This window comes from Lithobates pipiens, unplaced genomic scaffold, assembly GCF_037356315.1.
Source record: "Lithobates pipiens isolate NorthernLeopardFrog02 unplaced genomic scaffold, aLitPip1_a1.2 Scaffold_30, whole genome shotgun sequence".
Taxonomy (NCBI): Eukaryota; Metazoa; Chordata; class Amphibia; order Anura; family Ranidae; genus Lithobates; species Lithobates pipiens.
In genome coordinates, this window is record NW_027507791.1 from 124486106 (window position 1) to 124504948 (window position 18843).

An 18843-nucleotide genomic window follows, 5' to 3' on the forward strand; every position below is an offset into this window, starting at 1 on the left:
CAGCCTCCACTCTGCGAAGCAGACGTGGTAACCAATTTCAGTGGAGGAAAGGCATAGATCAGCTGGGTATTGATCCCACGGAGCCACCAGCGTGTCTGACGCGTCTGCCCACAGATCTCTTGTCCTGGACACGAATCTTGGCACCTTCCGATTGAGACGGGAGGCCAGAAGATCCACGTCTGGTGTGCCCCACCGCAGGCACAGTAGACTGAATACCTCCAGATGCAATGCCCATTCTCCCGGGTACAGCATCTGGCAGCTTAGATAGCCTGCCTGCCAGTTCTTCACTCCCAGGATGTAAATGAGCGACCTCCTGTGCGGCGGCCAAGCTTCTTGTTTCTCCTTGGTGATTGACGTGTCCCACAGCCGTGGCGTTATCTGACTGGATCCAGATCGGACACCCTCAGTCTCATGGACCATGTGGAGAGGCATAGCCTGATCGCTCTCAGTTCGAGTAGATTGATCGGCAACTTGGATTCTTCCGTCGACCAGAGGCCCTGAATCAACTGAACTCCCACTTCTCCACCCCAGCCAGATAGGCTGGCGTCCGTTGTGATCACCATCCATTTCAGAGGTAGGAACGACTTCCCGAACTGAAGTACCGGAGACCTCAGCCACCAAATCAGAGAATCCCTGGCTAACTGGCTCACCTAGATCTGTCGATCCAGGGACAACGGAGATTTGTCCCACTTTGTCAAAATCTCTTACTGCAGAACTCTGGTGTGGAACTGGGCATACGGTACTGCCTCAAAGGAGGCCACCATGAGTTCCAGGACTCGCATGCAGAAGCGTAACGACGACCACTTGCGGTTCATCAGCAGTTTTACCGCGGCTCTGAGAGTCTGCAGCTTGTCTGAAGGGAGAAAAACTCTTGCTTCCATGGAGTCCAGCAGCAAGCCTAGGTACTCCAAACGCTACGTACGATCACCGACTTTTTTAGGTTCAACAGCCGCCAAAATTCCTGCAGGGTTTGCATGGTGATCGCCACATCCTCTTCTAACTCTGAGGAGGAAGATGCTCTCAGGAGGAGATCGTCTAGGTAACCCACGATCTCAAGCCTGTGTTGCCGTAGCAATGCCAGAACAGGAGCCAATACCTTAGTAAAGATTCGGGGGGATGATGCCAAACCAAAAGGGAGAGCCACAAGCTGGTAGTGGTCTTCCCCGATTGCAAATCACAGAACCTTTTGATGCCGGAGGCATATGGGTTTGTGCAGGTAAGCATCCTGGATGTCTAAGGAAGTCAGGGAGTTCCCTAGATGGAGTGCAGCAACTACTGAGCAAACTGATTCCATTCTGAACCTCTGTACTTTTACAAAGTAATTGAGGGCTTTTAGATCCAAGATTGGACATACCCATTCCTTCTTGGGAACTACAAACAGGTTTGATTAGAAACCCTGGAAACGTTCTGATTCCCGAACAGGTACTATCACCCCACGATTCAGCAGGTCCCTTACCGACCCCAAGAGGGCCTCCCGGCGAGCCGGGAGTACGGGTATGTTGGAGGGGAAGAATCTGTTTTGCGGCCAAGAGAGGAACTCTATCTTGTAGCTGGAGGAAATCAGATCACAGACCCATTGGTCGGACAGCCAAGAGGTCCACCGGGCTGCAAACTCCCGAAGGTGACCCCCCACCTGAGTTGCGGGTGGGGGCAAACCTTCATACGGTAGCACTTTTGCTCGCAGTTCCAGGGACGCTTTTGTCCTTCAGAAGTCGCCCTGTCGGGCTGGGGACATTTGGCCGAAGCTCCGGGCGGACGAAAAAGCTGTTTGTGGGCGGAAAATGAGGGTCCTTGCCTACGATGTGGCTCCTTAGCCTTCCTGGCCTGTGGGAGTAGTATACTCTTACCACCTGTGGCATTTTTAATAATGTCATCCAAAGAGGCTCCAAAGAGCCAGTCGCCAAGGAAGAGAAGATCCATCAGGGCTTTCTTGGATGCCTGGTCAGCTGACCAGCATTTTAACCAAATCAGGCGCCTCAGCACCACTGCTTACACTGAAGCTCCGGATAACAGGGGAAGAGTATCCAGGACCACGTCACAAACATACTTAAGGCCTTGCAGTAGTTGGTCTGCTAGTTCCACGCAGACAGGAGAAGCCTGTTCTCCCAATTTGCGGTGCAACAGTTTTGCCCACTCAGTGTCTGCAAAGCAAGTTCGGATGCCAGTACTGGTCGCATGGTTGACCCCACAACCGTAAACAAGGAACGAGCCACTGCCTCGGCCTTCCTGTCCGTGGGATCCTTAAATGCAGAAGTAACCTTGTGGTTACTTTGTTTAAACTGGATACTGGGGGGTCCATGACCGGAGGAGCCAACCACTTTTTGAGAAGGCTCTCCACAAAGGGGTAACACCCCGAAAAGCTGGCTCCTGAATCTTCAGGGTATCATGCACAGCTATGATAAGTGCTCCAACAAGCGCTTTACTACGCATGGACCCGGACGGGGACTCATCCTCACTGTCCATACGGTCCTGGTCAGCGTCATCTGAAAAAACAGAGCAAGGGTCACCAGCCTCAGCAGGGCCCGAGTCTGCGTCAGAGCTCTCCCTAGAGGACGGGGGGGACGGGGACGGGCAGGGGCAGCTTTATAGCACCCATGCGCATGCCGCGGGTGAACCGGTTGCAATTGCCTGGCTTTCGGGGGAAGAAACAACAGTTTCTGAAGCCATGCTAACCCTACCATGTCTGCCACCTGAAGGGGACTTAGGACAGTGATGGTCCCACCCTCCTAACTGCTGCAGGTTGAGGGGCTCTTTCCCGCAGGACTCATCACCCTGACTGGTTCTGCGCTGTCCAGCAAGCAGTGCCTGTGTTCTCTGTCAGCTCCCCGGTGCAGAGGAATTGCCACTGTGTCACCCAAAGCTGCTACTTATGGCACTGAAACCGATCTGCAATGTGCCCAGGCTCAAAGAAAATGGCCGCCAAGCGTCCAGCATAAGGACACAGCATAAGGAAATAAAGCACTGGGAAAATGGCCGCCGGACTACAGGAAAGCATGCTGCCCCTAGAGACTTGATGAAAAACGTGCCCAGGCTTCAAGAAAATGGCCGCCGGCGTCCAGCATAAAGGACAAAATCACAGGGAAAATGCCGCCATGATGCTGTTCCTTGCCCTCACTTAAGATGGCCGCTGAACACTAAAAACCATGAGGAACAGTGGCAGAAAATGGCGGTGATCAGCGCTGCAGGGATTACAGACACAGCCTCAACAGACACACCCAGGGAGAAAAAAAACACACCTCAGGGGGCACAGCCAGCCCCTCCCCAGATGAGAGCCCCTGCACATCACACACACCGCTCAGCAACCACATGCAGCATCCCCCACGGGGGAGGGGAGGGGGGATAGGGACAGGGAGAGAAGAGAGGGAGGCGAGGGTCCCCCGAATCGACCTACTAGGAAATGCCCAGCTGCTCAGCCCCACCGAGGCAGGGAGAGCTGTACTTACCAGTACTGAAGAGCTGGGAGACATTCCATCACAGACCCACTCTCCGATCTGTACAGAGTGGCTGTTGGCCTTGGCACACTGTGACGTAGACATCAGTAGCCCAGTCATATGTGCGCTACAGAGCATAAAAGCTCACCGACTGACCACCTCTGGATCTGAGGTATGTCGTGGCTGGCCCAGCGCGTCGCTCTGACCTGCACACGCTCTCTGGCCAGGCTGGGGAGACTACAAGGATAAGTTTGTCCAGCCTGTCACCCAGCCAGCTGTGTTTCGTCTTGCGCAAAAAGCAAAAATTCTGCAGAAAAAACACGGACAGATGGGCCCGTCTGGGTTCCTAGGTCCTTCTCATTCACTAGGCAAAATAAAACGGATGGCTGCATGGCAGGCTGGGGGGCTGTTACCTAAGGGATCGCCCCTTGGGTGGAACTAAAAGTTCTGTGTTTTTCATAACATGTTATGCCTAGTCTTGTCCTAAAGGTGGCTTAACAACCCAATGGCTAAGAGAGGAGCTGTGTCAGTCGGTGAATATAAGAGAAAAAAAAAAAAAACTGTCAGTGTGTACCGGGCTTTAGGCTTTTTAAAGGTCAGTCTACTCAAGACTAGTGGTGTGTGTGTGTGTGTGTGTGTGTGTGTGTGTATACACACACATACTTAAACTAACAGTTTCTTATACCACTCGGGGACCGTCTCTCTACCTCAAGAGAACCCCTTGTATTCATTGAAAAAATACAAGGCTTTCTATGAATGGCGGCAGTGTCGGGCGAGCAGTCCCCTGTGGTTGCTATGCAAAAGGTCAGCCGCACAGCACTGTACCCAGAAGACTTATGTCTGTAGCAGCAGCAAATACTACAGTGATTTGCAGCTTACACAGGGATAGGTCAGGTATGAAATATGTACACTTATATTGGTCCAATGTAACTATGCAAAAAGTTATACTTAAACTTCAGCTTTAATTTCATGCTATTAAATTGAGCAGGGGGACCGCTAAACTTTGATGGGCCACAGAGCCAGAGGACTGAGGTTAGGTGAAGTCACTGCTGGTATCCCTAAGATAAGAGAATTAGAACTCTAGCCTAGTTTACACCTAATAACAAAATGTCACTTTTAGTCCAATTGGCTTTTTAAAACATGAGCAGGAGTACAGAAGAGATGCAGACAAAATGCTTGTAAACATCAGAATTACATTCATGAGGTCAATAATAATGCATAAACTATATAACATTTCTCTGGCCTCAACTCACCCTAGATCCTCAATGCTGACAGGTGCACCAGATCCTGATGGATTCTTTAGCATTAGCTCCTGGAGTTGTGTGTTTTTCTCATCCTCAGACAAGTTCCGGTTGCTCAGAATATATCTCCTTTTCACTGCCAGCTCTCGAATATCACGGAGGAACCGGGCACGGTGCAGATTTATAAGTTCAAAGTCCTCCCATGTCAGGATACCCTGGAACCATGCTGGTGGCTTTGGCTTTGGTGGGTCCAGAATAAACTCTGACTTAGAATCCTCCTCAAAGCTTCCAACAGAAAGAGAATCATGTCCATCTTCTGTTGAGGCTTCTGATTGGCTTTCAGTACAGTGTTCACTTTCTTCACCCCGAGAGGCATACAAAAGTTTACTCATGTTGCTTTTAATATCACCCATGCACATAAGCCTGAAAAAAGGCTTAGAAATGGGTAAGTCTACTAATCGATTGTCCTGTATGCATTTCGCCAAAAATATACCAAGAAAATGGCAAAGCCTGGTCACTCGATCTAGTTCCTCACTGTCCTGAGGATAAGGAGCTGGGAAAAGTCCACATGATCGTTGCACATAATAACCAGGAGGCTTCAAACCACCACCTAAGTCAACCTGCCAAAAACAAAAAACACAAAGATTGATTACAGTTGTTGAACCTCTAATTTCCTATCCACATTAAAAAAAGTATCCCAATGGTTCCTTAACCCTTTTCCACCCTAGCTTCTATTTAAATTGTTTAGAATACTCAGGGGCCGGAAAGGATCTGTGATTATCTGACCACTGTCACAGTGGTCCCATGATTGGAAACCAGTCCCACCAGCTACAGATCTGTTGCCCGGACTGAGACTTGTCTGACAGCTCAGTCTTTGGGCTGAGAGCATGTAGTGATGAGCATGTGCACATTCTCAGCACAAACAACAGCCACCCAGCCATGTATTTGTGCGGCATGTGGGCGTTAAAGCCCACCCTTTAGCCACTGCACATATTTGTCGGGGAGTTGTAAAGGGATTAAAAAGACATTTGTGTATTTTATCTCAGCATGTTGTTACCTGGCGAGACTCATCATCTGGGAAGTCGTCATCACATAACCAAATTCCCAAGTCTGTTTTCTGGAATTCTGCTGCCACCAGGGCATAAAATTCGAGGGTGGGTCCCAGCCCAGTACCCTCCTCTCCAAGAAACTCCACCTGGACAATTAAAAATAGTAAAATCAATGGATTCTGTTCATGCTTGGAATCATATGCGGGAAAGTACAAATAACACAGTTTGTTTTGTATACACGGCAAAGAAAAAAAATGAAGTCAAATCTGCACAAAGATTGGTTCTTTGACAAAAATTAGACCAACACTAGCGCCTACTGGGAGGGTATAGTCTTTAAAATGTATACACAAAAGCATAACTAGACAGAAGAGTGTCCAGTGTTCATGTAAAGAGAGCAACATCAGCTCTGGTAAGGGGGTAAACTTTGATTAAATATATAACATATGAGGTGATAGAGGGGAGAACACAATCTAACACTGGACATTCTTAACCTGTTGCCGACCACCCTATAGTAGTTTTACTGTTACAGGGCAGCAGCTGTGCGCCAAATACCGTGATCCCACACTACCGGGTAGTGAGTGCAAATGCGTGCTGCTGTGTAATTACAGAGAAAGCCAAATCGGCAGATACCGGGTATTCCATCTCCGCTGGCACCTGCTGATCATCAAGCAGAGAGACAGAACTGCGATCTGCCTATGTAAACAAGGCAGATCGCTGCTCTGACAGGAAGGAAGGGATGGCATTTGTGTTCCTGCAAATCAGGGATTCAATTCAATCTCTTCCCCTAATAACCTCACAAAGTGCAGTAAACACTGGCTAGGCACACAGTTAAGCCTTTGATTGCCCCTGATGTTAACCCCTTCCCAGCCAGTGTTATTAGTGCAGTGACAGTACATATTTGTATCACTGATCATTGTATTCGTGTCACTGGTTCCCAAAAAGTGTCAGAATGTCCACCGTAATATCGAAGTCCCACTATAAGTCACTGATCACAGCCATTACTAGTAAAATAAATAAAAATATCCCATAGTTTATAGACGCTATAACTTTTGCGCAAACCAATCAATATGCACTTATTGGGATTTTTTTATGTGTAGCGGAATAATTATTAGCCTAAATTGATGAATTATAGCATAAAGTAAAAAATATTGGTGAGGGGTTTTTGTTTTCAAAATTGTTGGTCTTTTTTTGTTTATAGCGCAAAAAATTCAAAACGCAGAGGTGAACAAATACCATCAAAAGAAAGCTCTATTTGTGGGAAAGAAAAGACATACATTTTTTTGGAGTAGTGTCAGGTAAAGGAACGCAGTACTGTATTGTAAAAAATGGCCTGGTCATGAAGGGGGTAAATCTTCCAGAGGTCAAGTGGTTAATTAATCCACTGCACTTCACTATCCCCCCTCCTTGCATAGGTTCTAGCGAACGCTGACATGTTATCATACCTCTCTAACATCACAAATTTTATATATGTAAGCTATTTGGATCTGAACACAAACATTCTCAAGCTATAATGTATAGGTGCAGGTCAGTGACCAGACCTGAACCTGTAGTCAGTTCACCCCATTCTTCAACTGTGTCAGTTTACCTCATGTTGGCACTAGATGTCCATTAAGTTAACCACTTCAATACAGGGCACTTTCGCCCCCTTCCTTCCCAGCCCAATTTTCAGCTTTCATCGCTCTAGCGCTTTCAGCGACAATTGCGCGGTCATGCTACACTGTACCCAAATGAAATTTTTTATCATTTTGTTCGCACAAATAGAGCTTTATTTTGGTGGTATTTATTCACGACTCCGGTTTTTATTTTTTGCGATATAAGCGCAAAAAAAGCGGAAATTTGGAAAAAAAACAATATTTTCTTTTTTCTATTTTAAAAGAAATCCAATAAAATGAAATTTTGTCATAAATTTAAGCCAAAATGTATTCTGCTACATGTTTTTGGTAAAAAAAATTCCGTTAAGTGTATAATAATTGGTTTGTGTGATCACGGACAGATGTACGCAAATGATCATGTACATATGTGTGCAGGTGATCACGTACATATGTGTGCAGATAATCATTGGGACATGTGATTTTAGTGGGACATATGTGGGGGACATGTTTTTATTATTTTGGGACATGTATGTTTTGGGGACATGTGTGGTGTGTTGTGTGTTTACACTAGACTGGTGATCAGTGAGTAAAAAGCTGTAAAAAACAGCTCATACTCACTCATCATCACCCGGCTGCAGCGATCTGCTCTCCTCAGCGATGACTGTGAGGAGCGGAGGAGCCGATTGCTTAGCAACCGGCTGTTTGTTTACATCACATGACGGCCGTGATTGGACACGGCCGTCATGTGATCAGGAGGGCCAATCACAGAGCCCTCCTGCCGATCTGAGATGCGCCGTGTCCGGGTGACACGAGCACATTGGGATCGCGCCGCTGCACGGGCACGATCCCGCTCCTTCTGAAGGACGTTCCTCAACGTCCTATCAGAAGTAGACGGCTCCCACCCGGCTGTATATGTGCATTGGCCGGGTGAGAAGTGGTTAAGTTATGTGCAAATACAGTGCCTTGCGAAAGTTTTCGGCCCCCTTGAACTTTTCAACCTTTTGCCACATTTCAGGCTTCAAACAAAGATATAAAATTTTTATTTTTTGTGAAGAATCACCAACAAGTGGGACACAATTGTGAAGTGGAACGAAATCTATTGGATTTTTGAAACTTTTTTAACTAATAAAAAAATGAAAAGTGGGGCGTGCAAAATTATTCGGCCCCCTTGCGTTAATACTTTGTAGAGCCACCTTTTGCTGCAATTACAGCTGCAAGTCGCTTGGGGTATGTCTCTATCAGTTTTGCACATCGAGAGACTGAAATTCTTGCCCATTCTTCCTTGCAAAACAGCTCGAGCTCAGTGAGGTTGGATGGAGAGCGTTTGTGAACAGCAGTTTTCAGCTCTTTCCACAGATTCTCGATTGGATTCAGGTCTGGACTTTGACTTGGCCATTCTAACACCTGGATACGTTTATTTGTGAACCATTCCTTTGTAGATTTTGCTGTATGTTTGGGATCATTGTCTTGTTGGAAGATAAATCTCCGTCCCAGTTTTAGGTCTTTTGCAGACTCCAACAGGTTTTCATCCAGAATGGTCCTGTATTTGGCTGCATCCATCTTCCCCTCAATTTTAACCATCTTCCCTGTCCCTGCTGAAGAAAAGCAGGCCCAAACCATGATGCTGCCACCACCATGTTTGACAGCGGGGATGGTGTGTTGAGGGTGATAAGCTGTGTTGCTTTTACGCCAAACATATCATTTTGCATTGTGGGCAAAAAGTTTGATTTTGGTTTCATCTGACCAGAGCACCTTCTTCCACGTTTGGTGTGTCTCCCAGGTGGCTTGTGGCAAACTTTAGACGAGACTTTTTATGGATATCTTTGAGAAATGGCTTTCTTCTTGCCACTCTTCCATAAAGGCCAGATTTGTGCAGTGTACGACTGATTGTTGTCCTATGGACAGACTCTCCCACCTCAGCTGTAGTTCTCTGCAGTTCATCCAGAGTGATCATGGGCCTCTTGGCTGCATCTCTGATCAGTCTTCTCCTTGTCTGAGCTGAAAGTTTAGAGGGACGGCCAGGTCTTGGTAGATTTGCAGTGGTCTGATACTCCTTCCATTTCAAAATGATCGCTTGCACAGTGCTCCTTGGGCTGTTTAAAGCTTGGGAAATCTTTTTGTATCCAAATCCGGCTTTAAACTTCTCCACAACAGTATTATGGACCTGCCTGGTGCGTTCCTTGGTCTTCATGATGCTCTCTGCGCTTTCAACAGAACCCTGAGACTATCACAGAGTAGGTGCATTTATACAGAGACTTGATTACAAACAGGTGGATTCTATTTATCACCATCAGTCATTTAGGACAACATTGGATCATTCAGAGATCCTCGCTGAACTTCTGGAGTGAGTTTGCTGCACTGAAAGTAAAGAGGCCGAATAATTTTGCACGCACCACTTTTCAGTTTTTTATTTGCTAAAAAAGTTTAAAATATCCAATAGATTTTGTTGCACTTCACAATTGTGTCCCACTTGTTGGTGATTCTTCACAAAAAATTAAAATTTTATATCTTTATGTTTGAAGCCTGAAATGTGGCAAAAAGGTTGAAAAGTTCAAGGGGGGTCGAATACTTTCGCAAGGCACTGTAAGTAGTTGGCATTTTTCAAAGTAGAGTAGGGACTTGTCAGACAGGGATTACCTTGATACAGTTGGCTAGAAATCCTCCTATTTAGTCCAGCATGTACAGCGGATAAAAGGAAAATGCTCAACTGTCTATGCCAATATAAATAAGAGACCTGTGTTTGTGGTACTAGATAACATTCTGTATGATGTATGTATCCAATGCCACATTTCTGAACTTTTATGTACTGTCAGAGAACCAACCCATAGGAATCCACTGGAATAGAAAGAAATATACTATACTGCAAACTTGTGTGTGATGGCACCTGTTGTATTGATAAGAATGGGTTATTAAAGAGGGATTCCGCCAAAAAAAAAAATTATTAAAAGCCAGCAGCTATAAATACTACAGCTGCTGACTTTTAATAAATGGACACTCACCTGTCCTGGGTTCCAGCGATGCCAGCAGCCGAGGCCGATCGACCGCTCGGGCCTCGGCTGCTGCCGCCGCCATTCTAGGTGAGGGAATCAGGAAGTGAAGCGAATCGGCTTCACTTCCCGGTTCCCTACTGCGCATGCCGCGCAATAGGAAATCTCCGCGCTGTCACTGGGACCCGTGTGTGTCCCAGCAGACAGAGCGGCAGGGCAGGAAATGGCGTAGACTCCCGATCAGCGGAGGTTCCACTTTAGGGTGGAATCCCGCTTTAAATAGAAGAATGAAGAAAAAAAAAAACGCAAAAGGTAATCATCTTCTTTTGTGGGCAAAAATGAAGCAAAGGAGCTGTTCTCTATAGCAACTAACTTGATTTATTTGATGATAGAATCAAGATGTTACAACAGGCAACTGCTCCTTTCATCTTTTTCTTAAATTTAAAGCTAGTGTTTTCACACCTCTACATTTTTAAGGATAAAGAGCATCTAAAGGTAGCATGTTTAAAAAATGATGTCGTAGGGAGATTTTTAAAAGTCTTGCAAGTTGTTTCCTATCTGTCCCTTTATGCAGATTGTCCTTTAGACATAACAGGGAGTGAGAGGAAATCTTTCTATAAGTGAGGAAAATCCCCTCAGTTGTCATTGTAACAAATGGGAAGATTTACCCTCTTTTTCCTTTTTGATGAAACTTAAAATTAGAATTTCCCTTCACTTTCAGTCCAGGTGACCGTGGTAACCAAGACAAATAGGGTGACTCTTCTTAGGGAAAGCAAAAGACAGTAATAAAGACCTAACAGAAGTTGTAGCAATTCACTGTTTACCTCCAGCACAGACTTGCGATCTGCATGAATCTGCATAACATTCTCTGCCCACTCCATCAATGAATCACCCCGTGGCACTTTAACTCGTTCATGTTTCAGACGTCCTACTCTGAACTCTCCAGGATCATCACGACGCACTGCACTAGCTGTCCGACTCCTCTCTACAGTGGCCTCCCGCCTGTTCTGCAGCCAGACAATAGCTCTGCACAATTGAAAAAAAAAAAATAAATATTGTACTTTGCTTGCACAATGTGTCAAGGAATCGTGTATAAAAGCTTCAAAATATTAATACCTGGATGCTCCAAAAGCTGTACATGTAAAGTAGAGCTGCCGGGTTTCAAAGGGAATCAGGAAGGGACATTTGCTGGTTAACTGCTCACACCAGTCTGGTAATGCTCCACTTGCTAAAGCTAATGGCTCCTGTATAGAAAAACACATTTATACCAATGTCGCTTCTACAGTAAAAATACAGATGCAAGCTTTATGTGTTTCCAGAAACCTCAGCCAACACTGTAATCAGTTATTCTTGGAAGAATGTCTCTTTACTATCATACCTCAATCTGCTGCAGAATTTTGGTGGTGATTTTCTTGCTGGTGAATTCCTCTGGAGGAACACTGAATAGAAGCATTTCATCTCCTTCTGCAACAAAGCAAAACAAAGCTTGCATAACTTCTATAGCAAAACACATGTGAATACTTCATACAGTTTTATTGGAAGGAGGATCACATTTATAACCATTTCATATTCCTTTGAGTAACAAAGATACAAAAAAAAAGTGCAATAAATTTGCAACAAAATTAAGAAACACTTGACTGGAATTCATGTGCTATAATGTACAGCTGGGTGCTGTAAAAATGAAAATCCCAGAAGACCTCTGCAGTAAATAACATGGATATGGCCTCCTGCAGTTTCTTAATTTGGGAAATTAAGCTACAATTAAACCTGCAATGACTCCCATCTTTTAAAACATAGACCACATTTACTTAGTACAAGAAGTCAGCTTTACCATGGCAGTCTTTCTGAAGAAATATCAAACAGGCAATACTGAGATTCAGCCTCATAAATAATATGCTAATTTCAATCTTCTGCAGGAAGTGAAAGCTGCCGATGTAATCATCCATCACAACCTAGCCACGCTACTGCCTATGCCCAGAGTACAGTGACAGTAGGCGGAGCTTGGAAGCTTGCATCAGCACACAAGACAAAAGTAACAGTTATAAGGACAGCACATTGAAAGTATGGTCTGCTTGCTCTTTCCTTCTGTATCAGTTTGTAAAGACTAAGTGAATGATAAGCATTGCACCTGTGTAAAAGTTTGCTTACGCAGGCTGTGACTGTGAATTTGTCATGGCTTCCTGCTTATTTTGGAATGTACATGATAACAGGACCAATACATCTGAAAACTGGGGCTTTGCACACAGAGGAACGTAGTAGGGGGGGGCTGGATTGTGGCCACTGGGGGTAGAAAATGTCCTGGGCCCAGAATCAGTGAGGGTAAACATGACCTCAGGGTTGTTCAGTAGGAGGAGTAGTGCCCCATCACTGATATCAGTTGAAGAAATAGTGCCTTGTTGTTGGTGTCGGTGGGAGGAATAGTGCCCCATATCATTTGGATAAATAGTGTCCTAAGGGCCGGATAAAGACTAGCAAAGGACTGCAGTTTGGAGACCCATCTTCAATCACAAAGAAAGGCTTGTTTTAAAGACTGCTTAATTTTCCTTATGTTTGTGTGGTCCACTATTGCCATAGTTTTCTCCAACAATTCAAAATATACACTCATATTGTAAGCTGTGACAGCAACATCAGATTGTAAGCTTCTCTGGAGACAAGTAGTGGTGTCAATCATTCTGTGTACTGTGAAAAATGCTGTAGAATTTGTTGATATTGTATAACTGCCATTTTATTTCACTTGACTACAGTACCAAATGTGTTTTTTTCAGTACCAGTACTGTTCTTATGTAGTGTGACAGCAGTGTCTTTTAGCTCTGCAGACCATTCTTTCAGGAGAGTATTGTATGTAAGTAGCAAAAAAAAAACAATAATGATTCTCAAAAAAATCAGTAAAAAAAACTCAGAAACCTGACTCACCTTCTTGTGGAGTCCTAGCAGAGTATGGATCGCTGGCTACAATAAAAAGAATGCGCAGAAGCTGCAGAACATCCTCTACACCACATGAGTTTTGCCCACTGCCTGCCTTGGCTTGTGGCTGTTCCCGGGCATAACTTAGAATGTCCGCATTCTGCAGTGTGGAAAGGGTAGCCGGCATGACTACAGATTTGGTGCCATTCTCACAGAAGTCCTGCAATTAAAGCAGCCATGACCCAATCAAATACAATTACTGGCAAGCTCTAAGCTATAGAACAAAATAAACACGAAACACGATACACACACACACACACACACACACACACACACACACAAAGGGTTTCTGAACTACCACTTAAACGTGAAGAAAAAATAAAATAAAAATCTTTAGCCATAAAACCAGTTATCTTCCAAATATCTGTAATTATAACTGACTCTAAAGACAACAAACCAAGCATAAAACTAGACAACCATGCCACCCCAGCCCCGCATTACTTTGTAAGCAGCGATAAGCTGAGAGCAGTTGCGGTTCTTTCGGATGCTCTTGTTAGTTCCAGTCAGTTTCCAGCGCCGCAAGAAGCTTGGATCTGCGTTCATCTGCAGATAGGTGATCAGATCATTCTTTGGCAAAGCATCTGTACCCAGTGACTGCTCCACATGTTCCACGGACCAGCAGCCCTGAAGAAGGGAATGCGGTATTAGGGGACAGCACAGCTCTGGATAGCACAGCTGGACAGATCTGCTCTACTACTGGAAACTGAATGGAATTTCCTTGGATGACTGTGTCCATAAAATTCTGTACACCATTATATTTGTGTGGAACACTACCTAAAAATAATTAAATGTGAAAAGACAGAATTTTTAATGCAGAAGAGACATACTAGATTTCTTCTGCATTAAAATTACAGATCTGTCTGTGCACATTGCTCACTGAGCTGTGCATATACAGCTCAGTGTACAGTGTGGATAGGCAGGGAAGTAATTTTAATGCAGAAGAAATATAGCATTTGTTTTCTGCATTAATTGAATTGCTGCGATGACTGAAGTCTGGCACTTACATGGCCAGCCAATGGAAACGAACAGGGGTTGATAACCGGAAACGCCAGGCTGAAGATGCCAATGGTAGGGGTGGAGCTCTGGGACACAGCAGCAGTGATTATAGTTCCGCTTCCAGTTATGGACTAGACAAGACTAGGTGGCTTACAGCAAATAGTAGGCAGAGGCTAATGTTAGCTACAATTGACCAACACCAAAAAGAGGTCTGCTGAAATATTCAACACCCCTTAATGACATTCTGCTTTTCAGTGTGCATTTCACATCAATGTTTCTATCTGCATACAGCTTCTTGCTTGTATTCTCCCTTTCAATTGCATATAATTTCTACAACCTGACATGACGACAGTTGATATCCATTTTTATGCAAACCTGTAATCCCTGTATTATATATTCTTCATATATTGCATTATTTCACATGCTTGAATAGCTGTAGCACAGAACAGACTTGTTAAGCTAGTAAAGCTGCATGTGTCCGGTTACACAATGTAAGTAAAAGGAAACCAAACAGTGACACTTACCATTCTACCAGACTCTTTTTGCTTATCAGAATCCTTCATTTCCCTGTACATTATTCTGTTAATGAAAAAGTGAAAGCAGTTTGTAGACACCAGAGCTCAATGCTAATGCTTTAGAAAAGGATGCATCAAGTAAAACAAGAAAACCCCACATTTGGATAACATGTTCAGTACAAGTCTGTATGAAAAAGCAGCTTGATAGAATAAATTGAGCATGAAGCACAAGATCCTCGTCATCCGTTATCTACAACTTGTATACACATTTGATATCAATATTTTACCTTTGTTGGGTCAAACAATAGTTTTCGTGCAACAAGCATTTGAAACAGGTAAAAAGCAGATAGGTATTTGACTGCATAGAGGGGAGCATTACATGGTGTCAGTAATAGTAAGAAATCAAACAATATAGGGAAGAAAAAAACTGAAGGCTAGATCTTAATATTTATTGGCAGGATATGTATATTACTAAACTGTCTCCTAACAACCAATAATAAAACATGAGAAGCTTTACAGATATAGGAAAAAACATATCACAATTCACATGTGCCTTCTTACGTGTATGTTGGCTCCCATATCCTCCTCAATTTGTCAGACTTTATGGCTCCATTACAGGAGAGATGCAGAAGTTTCTGCACATAGTAAAATATGGTGGCACGGAAATTACTGAGTGGTAACTCCACTTCTCTTCCACTACCTAGACCGGTCACTTTCAATGTAAGTGCCAATCTAGGTGCAGGAGCACATTCCACTTCTTCCAGGAGTTCTGAGTGAGGGGTTCCTGCAATGAAAGACAGCTCATATGTAAAGCAGATAACAAACCTTAATTACTGTTGTGCATCTTCTAGAACTATGAATTTTCTTCATCTCTGTCCACATGGAGAACACACAATCACATATAGTACAGCCAATGTTTATTGTCTGTTGCTTTGCCTCTATGTACACACCTGGAGCTGAAATCTCCAAGTCTGTGGTCTGCTGCACATTGGTCCGTCCAGGACGAGGATCAAAAGCTGGCACGAGAGCAGAAAACTGTCTTTTCAGAACATAATCATCATCCCAAGTTCTACGTCTTCCACCTTTTGTCTCATATTCCTCTTCCTCCTATGTGGCAAAATGAGAATTTGTCAATATACACACTTCTTAATATATATCAGCAGTCAGCAATAACGCATCATCTTCTACATGTGCTATATTACATTCAGATGCAACCCTTACCAACAAAGGGATGAAGGAAGATTTCTACTAAAAGAAGAGGAATCAGCACAATAGATCCATCATGCTGACTTGTAAGTTATGTCCCTTGTGCTGATTTATCTGTTTTTTATTTGAGCTATACATAAGCAGCCCAGGGTGCCCCCCTACCCCAAAACACCCTCCCTATGTTAAGGGTATGTGGCCTGGTATAGTTCGGGTGGAACGGACCTCGTCTCCCCTCCTTCTTGCCTGCCAGGCTGCAAGCTCGGATAAGGGCGTGTTATGGTCTTTGAGGGGACTCCATGCTCTTTTTTTTTGGGCTTGGTGTCCCCCTCAAGATCACGCCAGTTATTTTTGCAATGAGGTTCCCCTTAAAATCTGCACGAAAAGGACCTGGTATGGACTGGGGGGGCCATGCTGTTTTTTTCTCAAATTTTTTATTGCCACCAACTGTTCGGTTTATGAGTCATCAGTTGTTAAGGACATGGTGGCTCACTCCTTAGCAACCAGCTATTCACTGGTTAGGGACGCCTGCTCCTTAACAAAAAAAGATACAGCTCCTAAACACTGCAAAAAAAGCTAAATATTAGCTTTTTATCCAGCATTTTTTGAGCATCTCGTGTGCATAAAGCCTAACACTCAGAAAAATGTATAGAAGATCAGCTGGCAGACTTGCAAATGTGTGACACAGAGGACTGGAGGTGAAAAACCGGAGAAACAGAGTAGCTGTTGACAGTAGAAAAATCCTCAAATTCAAGCAAAAAATATATCAGAATGGAAACAGACATCTATTTTCAAAAGGACACCAAGCAAAACTGAGAAGGTATGAAGTGAGAGGTTATAGCCTCTAGGGCAGGGGTGTCCAAACTTTTTTTCAAAGAGGGCCAGAATTGATGAAGCGAACATGTTTGAGGACTGACCATTTTGCCTAACATTCTTTAAGCCATTAAACTTCGGTCTAAGTGGGTTTGTCTGAGCACGAATATACTGCCCAAAAAGACTTATCTTGCCTTGGTGCTGTGTGTGGTGAATAGATGAGCTTGGGCGTGTTATTTGGATATACCATATTTATTGGCTTATAACACGCACCTTAACTTTAAAAAGGAAGTTTCAGGAAAAAAATCTTAAATTTTAAATAAAGAACTGTGAAGCAAAATAAGGGTCAGTGCGTATCAACGCAGCCTAATCAGTGCCCCTCTGCAGCCTCACAAGTGCCATGAATGCAGCACCCACCGTACTGCCACAAATGCAGCCCCCAACTCCACTGCCACGAATGCAGCCCCCAACTCCACTGCCACGAATGCAGCCCCCAACTCCACTGCCACGAATGCAGCACCCAACTCCACTGCCACGAATGCAGCACCCAACTCCACTGCCACGAATGCAGCACCCAACTCCACTGCCACGAATGCAGCACCCACATTAACATGAATGCAGACTCACCATTGCCGTCAGTGCAGCCCGATTCATGTACATCTGCAGCCTTGGAGGAGACAAGGAGGGGGCGGGATGAGCGTCAGCAGACATACAGGAGAAACTCCTGTTTTTATCGGCGGCCTCTTTAATTGAAAGTCCCGCCTTCTATGATGGACATTGTCCAATGTGCATGTCCAATGGCAGCGCAGGAGACGGGACTTCCTTTTAAACAGGACGCCATGTAAACAGGAAATACTCCTCTCCTGTATGCATGGTACTCGTCATGCCCCAGCCAATCTATCTTTTGTGGCCCCGGCGATTCGTTGGGGCCCACAAAAGATATATATGTCAAATTTACCAGACGGGCCGCCCGAAACCGGACTTTCGACATGCCTGCTCTAGGGGGTTGAACTACAATTTTCTATGTACCTACATTTTTCCTGTAGCCAGCAGCATACCCTAGCTTTCTTACCATCAAGCTGTGTTCCTTATTCAACGATAAAGAAAAGACTGGAGAAAAGTTCAGCTTTTTTGCATATTAAACTGACCTAATATGACCACACTACAGTCAACGAAAGGCAAACATTTCAGAATGTCAATTGCCCATAAAATTTTGTACTGAATGGTAAAGCTGACCACACATGGATCTTCGTTCAGTTCATAGCTGCTTTCTTTTATGAAAGGTCACTCTAGCGATCAATGTCTCATGAACTGGCTTGTTGGCAAATTTGTGCTCTATCAACGCATGCAGCAAATCAGTTGGAGGTGCTGTTCAGTGTATTCTGACGGTACGGGAGTGCCGCTGTCAGAATACAATGACACAGCAGGGAGGATTCCTACATTTCACATTGAATGGCTAAACGAAAAAAACAAAAACAAAAACATACATGTATGGCCAGACATGAACATGCATTTTTAGTGAGACACAGCATAATGACACACCTTAGATAAATGCTTTCATCCAAAGACACCTTTAAGAGACCTTAAAAACATATCTGACACAAATTTCCAAAACAGATATAAAGCATATTGTCAAGGTAAAATAAATAAAAACACATATGTAGTATACCCTTGCAATGCATGTACATTTTTCAGTGTTTTACTGATCTAAAGACTGTGCAAGTACAGAAAACTACCTGTTGATTGTCCTGTTGTGGGCTAACAACACACTGCAATTCAATTACCCAAGTTGTTTCAGCCATAAGCAGCTGTCTTTTGCTTAACCACTTGCCGACCGCCCTGCTGACGGCAGCAGAATGACTCCCCTGCACGAATCGCCGTAGGTGTGCGGTGGTCGCTTTAAGGGGTATAGGGGGCACCCGCCGCATCACTGTCCACTGGGCACCCGCGATCGCTCCTGACAGACCTATTTTTTTTTTAAATTTGGGATATTTATTATAACAAAAAGTAAAAAATTGTGTTTTTTTCAAAATTGTCGGTCTTTTTTTGTTT

At 44.3% G+C, this 18843-nt stretch overlaps 1 protein-coding gene across 5 annotated transcripts in view; it reads right to left on the bottom strand.

The window, feature by feature from the left end:
* The window catches only part of HECTD1 (HECT domain E3 ubiquitin protein ligase 1), a 267514-nt gene that overhangs the window by 38868 nt on the left and 209803 nt on the right, over nt 1-18843 (bottom strand). For 3 of the 5 annotated variants that reach the window (XM_077464799.1, XM_077464800.1, XM_077464798.1), the window contains 10 exons: nt 15726-15882; nt 15337-15559; nt 14785-14839; nt 13706-13888; nt 13214-13424; nt 11679-11764; nt 11417-11544; nt 11125-11326; nt 5730-5867; nt 4685-5292 (listed from right to left, as the gene is read on the bottom strand). In XM_077464799.1, the coding sequence (XP_077320925.1) occupies nt 4685-5292; nt 5730-5867; nt 11125-11326; nt 11417-11544; nt 11679-11764; nt 13214-13424; nt 13706-13888; nt 14785-14839; nt 15337-15559; nt 15726-15882 (1991 nt within the window). The remainder of the gene's footprint in view (nt 1-4684; nt 5293-5729; nt 5868-11124; nt 11327-11416; nt 11545-11678; nt 11765-13213; nt 13425-13705; nt 13889-14784; nt 14840-15336; nt 15560-15725; nt 15883-18843) is intronic. The other 2 variants (XM_077464802.1, XM_077464801.1) reach the window with 1 other exon arrangement.